Source organism: Takifugu rubripes, chromosome 3 (genome assembly GCF_901000725.2).
Source record: "Takifugu rubripes chromosome 3, fTakRub1.2, whole genome shotgun sequence".
In the NCBI taxonomy this organism is placed as follows: Eukaryota; Metazoa; Chordata; class Actinopteri; order Tetraodontiformes; family Tetraodontidae; genus Takifugu; species Takifugu rubripes.
The window spans coordinates 9,814,749-9,821,076 of record NC_042287.1 but is presented as its reverse complement, the minus strand read 5'-3'; the positions used below and the strand labels follow the sequence as shown (position 1 = coordinate 9,821,076).

The window sequence follows — 6,328 nt, the reverse complement described above, 5'->3', positions numbered from 1 at the left end:
TAATTAGGGAAAAATCCAGAACCCCCTTTTTAATATGCCCTCCTCCAGCTCTAATGTTCTCCCATGTCTCTGGTAGCACTGTGCCCCGGCTGCCTGCACGCCACGGCCCTCCTACCTCGGCTGCTTTTTGTGCCCTCTTCCAAAGGAACCTCCATCTGTCCCTACACTCAGCCTATTGTGGCGTCCCAAAGCCCAGAAACTTCCACAATGCAATGGGCGTGCATGGGGGGGGAGGCAGGGTAAACACGACAGAATCCAGATCCCATTAGAAGCTCTTTAACTCCTACACGCTAACACTCACGGCGAACCCTGGGAGGAGACGGTCCTCCCCCTGTCCGCATGCAGACAACGTCACCTTTTACATCCACTCCCATAGGTAATGAGGGGGCTGTCCTCTTTGCTCCCCACCCATGTGCAACTCATTTTTCTTGGAGGGACAGCTATTAATTTCTAATTTACATGTACACCACATTCAGAAGGGTTTTCAGAAGGAGGCGCTGATCTGCAGACATGTTAATTGTGTAACGTTACTCCATTGACGGCACGTCCTGGCGTGACGTGGACACTTCAGCTACGGTGATTCAAACATGTTGACCATGACCACTCCAATCATCGTTTCCATTTGTCTCCGTGGCACCGGCCTGGCCATCCTTCATTGTGCTCTTCAGCCGTTTTCCCACATCTTCCTTCATCCATCTCCTCACTCTTTCTTCTACCAGCTGCTCCTCTAAGTCCGGGGCGTCTCTTTCAGGGTGCTCCACCTCTCAACCTGGGCAGCCATATCCTCATGTTCCCTACAGAGGCGTGTGAGCGTGTGTGTGTGTGTGTGTCTGTGTGTGTGTGTGTGTGTGTGTGTCTGTGTGTGAGCTCACTGTGGCCCAGGAGGAGGGAGGATCACTGTGTTCGCCCCAGCTTAAAGGCAGAGGGATTACCGGCACACAGACACTGATTAAAGCCTTCCAGGCTCCTATGGCACCATTAATACAATCTTAATCACAATGCTTTATCCTCTATCTAGCTCCTATGGATCAGGACCTTTTCATTTTAGTGTGAGCCAGACTCTTGTTTGGCCGGTAGATTAAATGGGCTGCCCAAATGAAAATACAATATATGCATCATGTGAGTGGGAATAAGTGCTGACTTGTTTTCATTTCAGATTTCTTTTCTTCTTTTTTAACATGTCAGATCACGTGGTATTAAAGCAAAAGGAAATGGGAATCTATGGACAAATCTGTTGTGAAAATTTGAAATTAAGTGGAATTGAAGGTGATCATTTGTGTGGGCTTGCTCTCCACACGGAATTGTACAGGTCGTGATCTGCTGCCCGCCCTCTTGGCTGTGGTCACGTTACAGAGCTTGTACTGATTTGGTGGAGAGACCCTCGGTGCAGTAAACGTCTCAGGGGGTCGTTCTCATTCATCTCAATGCGGTCCTGATTTGTTGGACTTGGAGCTGCAGTCTTGTCCTCTATTTCAACTCCCTCTTTCATAATCTCGTACCGAACGATATTTCCATGGGTGAAGTTCCTCATCCATCCACTCCTGTATGTGGGTTTTAATCCGGGATCCCAGCCCCCCCACATTCAGGGTACAAATAAACAGCGATGACACAGATCATACTTCCGCCACTTTCTCACAGGCCAGATTTGCGCCGGTGTGTGAAGCAATGCGTCTGTCCACGACAAGGCCGACCCGCAGCAGTGCGGGGGACGACTTTGTGAATGAGGAGCAAGGACCTTGTTCACCTCTCCTGCCCTCTTCTCATCCCCCCCACACATTCACCTTTGCCTCTAACATCCGTCTCTCTCATACCCTCACTCTCCTCTCTCTCTCTTTACCTCTCCCTCTCTCCTCAAATTGGCCCAGCTGTCCATCAGCCCTCCCGCAGTTACCCCAGCTGTCTGCCCTCCCCAAACGAGAAGCCCCACAACAATACAGGTCACAGGTCAAGAGAAAGAACAGGCTGCGTTCACAATGGACCAGTGGCGCCCAGTAAAACAATCGTTCCCTTTTTCTCCAGCACTCTTCCACCACTGTTGCCGGGACTGGAAAAGACAAACCTTTAGAGAGGTGGTTGAAGGGGCGGGGGGGAGTATGGGGGTACATTCCCTTCTACTTACAATTGTCTAAAGAACCACAGTGATAAACACTCCAACACACTCTTGCTCTCTCTGTTTTCACGCTGCCACGCTGGTTCATTGTCCAATTCAAGAGCCACCACGCTCTTTGACACTATTATTAAAGTCAAAACTGAAACTTGTGTCGACGGCGGTGATATTAGATGTTAGGAACCTTGCCAATTTCAGCAGAATCCAGATTAAAAATGAGGGATTACCAGTTTATTGGATCTACGAGGAATTTAGAATAATGGTGTGAAAGATAGCAGTTGCCTCAGCAGGAGAAGCTGTATCATGACCTCACACGTAAAAAATGATTTTTTTTTTTTTTTTTTTAAAAGATGGGTTCTTGCCCTTCAGTGTTTTGGCATGAACAACATGGGAAAATCAGACACGTGGGAGAGGCGGTGAACAGCAGAGGCTCGGTGAAACGTTCACCTGTTCCTCTGAGCTGTTTTCCCAGGGTTCACAGCAGCCCCCTGCCTGATACACACACCCCCCCAAACACACACACACACACACACACACACACACACACACACACACACACACACACACACACACCAGAGTAGCCATTCTTTATGGTAAAACACACACAGATCACACATATTCAGCCACATGGTATTGCTTTATTACAGCATTTTAGTCTTTGGACACTTTTGAGGACTTTTGGTGTCAAATGAGCTGAGTCAATTGTCAATTTGAGTGTCATAAGAATAAATTTCTTTGGTTTTCAGATCATTGTTTGGAATTATTTTTCATTAAAGTCTTGTTATTCTTAAAGGTTACAGGGTCATTGTTGAGGTTATGGGAAAGTTATAACTTCATCACTAAATGTTTTTCTGGCACAAAATCAGGAACCGCACTTTCCAAATATATGTGAATATGTGTGTGAAACATCATGCAAATGAATGTTCTAATCTTCAAAGAAAGAAGGAAACACATGACTGCTGTTGATACTATAGAAATAGCATATAATATAAGAATATTTATTCAATTAAGTGCGAAACAGCAAAGTATTTACAACAGGGTGGTACGACAAATTGCGACACCAAATGAACAAGAACCTGAAAGACCTCAAATAAATAATTTAAATACAGTACAGCTGCCAGAGGCTGACATTAAAGCAAAAAAGACAGTGGAACAAAGACTGTGCTGAGAAAAATATAAAAAGGACAAGACATTACCAAAAATAAATATTAAATACAGATATAAATAAATGCATTGTTTGTCTCATGGTGAAGGGGAGATTCTGTTTCGTTGGCCTCAGTGCACAATTTACATGTGTGACTTCTGATATCTCTCTGAGGAGAGATGAAGATATTCTAACCGTCTCTACACTGTATAGTCCTAAAGCATTGACATGGGAACGGGCCCTTCTGTCGCCTTGTTACCTTCTTTAAAACAATATCCGAATGTCAACATAGAACCATAACAAAAGAAAATAAATAAAGCAGTGAACGTTCTGGGTGTGTGCTTGTATCAGGTAGATTGAGTTGAGGTTTTCAGTCTCTCTCTGAGTATCAGCTGCTCTCCAACAAAACCCGAGATCAAAAATACAAACCATAATTTATCCTGGTGACAAAAAAAAAAAAAAAAGCTAACGTTATTACAGCTGCTGAGTTTGAGCCACGCTACTGTCCTCAGATGGAGCTCATCTGAGAAGTAATCAGGTGAGCCGGAGTGAATGAGTCAAAGGTCACCTCCAGGGGCAGCTCATAGCGTGATGCCTGAAAGAGTGGGTGACCCGGGGGGACCCCTGTTAAGCTGCCGGTCGTTGGAGTGGCGTAATGATGGGATGAGAGGTAGTGAGCATGATGACCAGTGTGGGGCATATAGTTCCTCTCTGAGTCATGAGGAGATGTTTCTTGCTTCAGGGCAAAGTTGCCACTGATGCTCAGAGGGGGAGTGAGGGGGCCGTCGTACGGTGGGCTGCCACTGCTGCAGTCGTTAGGAGATGGGTTTTCATATACAGTCGCTTTGTAGTTCTTCATATGGAGAAGATGGGAGGCTTCCAAGGAACCATAGGGGGGGCTGGGAAGGCCAGGAGATGGGTAGCTAAGGGGATGGCCAGCCTGACCCCCAACGCCTCCGACCCCGGAGCCTCCACACTTGTCCTCCGGCTTGTTGAGCATCACGGGACTGGCCCCAAGCTGCAGACAACCAGCCACCAGGTTACTGGTGGGCTGAGACAGACCTTTGCACAGCATCTCCACAAAGCCATGGCTCTCGGTGGACTGACCGCTCTCCAGCACCTCTGACAAAGCCCAGATGTAGTTGCGGGCAAGCCGAAGAGTTTCGATCTTTGACAGCTTCTGCGTCTTGGAGTAGCAGGGCATCACTCTGCGCAGATTATCCAGGGCATCGTTCAGTCCGTGCATGCGGGAGCGCTCCCTGGCGTTTGCTTTGACTCTCCGGGCGCGAAACCTCTCCTGTCTAGCTTTGGTCATCTTCTTCTTTTTAGGGCCTCTTCTTTTAGGGGCATTTTCTCCATTTGGTCCAGTTTCCTCCTCCTCCTCCTCCTCCTCTTCTTCTTCCATGTCCTCACTACCCATTTCTGTGCACGAATGGATCCGGCTCCCGGTCAGGCCATGGTGGCCATGCATCTCCGGGCTTTCTTCCCCATCCTGAGAACTTGCATCCTCTTCTTCCAGCCAGCCAAGGGAGCTCACCAGCTCACTCATTCCAGTCTTTCCAAAGGATTTGGTCATCATTTTGATCTGAGGGAACAAAGCACAAAAATGAGTTTATTAGCAGATAAAGCAGTTTATGTCACCAATAATAATAATAATAATAATAATAATAATAATAATAATAATAATAATAATAATAACAGTAATAACAATAATAATAATAATAATCCCCTTTTTAGATCAACTACCACATGATTTCAGAACTGTAACTGCTCAGCGATGGGATTCTCCCATCAGTTGTGGTTAAAAAACATTCCTTAGTTGTAATTGGACAAAAGCCTGTTCTCTTTTTGCGATAACATGATATTTTTCCTCCTTTTTTTTTTAGAGTGAGTTGTCTGATGGGTCCCCTGCTGTTACACCATTGTTGCTGCAGAGACGCTGCCAATCTGGGACACGACGGGATTTACTCAGAAATAAAGCTCAAAGATTAAACCGGCAACATAAAACTCAACGCACATGTGGAGCACATGCAGTGCGTATTCTCCATTAAAAAAAAAACAAAAAAAAAACAAAACAAAGAAAACCCCACAAAAGTATTTTTGCAAAATAAACAAATTTAAACTTGATGCATGTTGAAGGGAGAAGTACAGTGTAATTCGGACAAAGCAATATATTCTATTGTTTTCAGAGAAAGGTGTCCTAGTTAATTATTGTGCATTAATGCGTGAAAGTGGGACAGATTAATATGATAATATTAGAACTTCAGACACGCAACTGCGTCCGGATCACCGATTTTAAACGCATTGCAAACGCACAAGGGTCTGCGTGCTGGCATGCTAGGAAGACTTTATTGCATTTTCGCTTCGAAATAATTTTTGAAATACACCTGATCCTTTATTTTATGATATTAACGATTTTTTAAACTCACCTGTTTGGGGCTTTTCACTCTCTCTTTCCCTCTCTCTCTCTGCGCAAAATCACGGCAAAAAACTGGGCACTTTAACGCGCTGTCAGTCCCGAGTCACTGGTTTTCTGTCTACGAGCATCCAAGGTTCCCAACTCCTCCGCTCCCTCAGAGTGCCATCAGCGCGCCTTAAACTTTCATCCCAAATGGCACGACCAGCCTTCCTTTTTTGCCTTTAGCCTGCTTGGCCCCTCCTCCGGGGCCCCACCCAGAATAGAGTATACAAACGCGCGTGGCGGGCTCGTGGCCTGGAGTTTTGTAATCCCGTAAATGAGTGATGGACAGAAAGTACGCGCGCCAGGGTGCACGTGGAGGAGGTCCTGAAACACGGAGAGGGTGATGGATTATACCAAAAATGTGCGAACGGAGAGGAGCACGTTAAGATCTTAATGATGGTCTGCAGAACAAGATACACCGAAGGATTAAACCCACGTTTTTTATCTTTTTCTTTATGGGCTTCTCTGCCCGCAGCTACAAACAACTATCCAACAGTGCAGAAGATACCCCCCCCCCCCCCCCCCCCCCCCCCCCCCCTCAAAAAACTGCAAAAATAAAACCAACTCTATCTCAAAAATGACATTTCTGCGTTTATTTGATAAAGCTGCACTGATG

The 6,328-nt window shown here is 45.9% G+C and overlaps 1 protein-coding gene across 1 annotated transcript; it reads right to left on the bottom strand.

Annotated features, from left to right (window-relative positions):
* Nucleotides 1–3,066: 3,066 nt before the first annotated feature.
* neurod4 (neuronal differentiation 4) lies at nucleotides 3,067–5,891 on the bottom strand. The gene is made up of 2 exons (XM_003963078.2): nucleotides 5,681–5,891; nucleotides 3,067–4,836 (listed from the first exon to the last, which is right to left on the bottom strand). The coding sequence occupies exon 2, from the start codon at nucleotides 4,828–4,830 to the stop codon at nucleotides 3,760–3,762; it is 1,071 nt and encodes a 356-aa protein (XP_003963127.2). The 5' UTR covers nucleotides 4,831–4,836; nucleotides 5,681–5,891; the 3' UTR covers nucleotides 3,067–3,759.
* Between the last annotated feature and the right edge of the window lie 437 nt (nucleotides 5,892–6,328).

Bases quoted from the DNA above. Each gene is read 5' to 3' on its own strand.
- neurod4 (XM_003963078.2), bottom strand. From the start codon at position 4,830: ATGATGACCAAATCCTTTGGAAAGACTGGAATGAGTGAGCTGGTGAGC.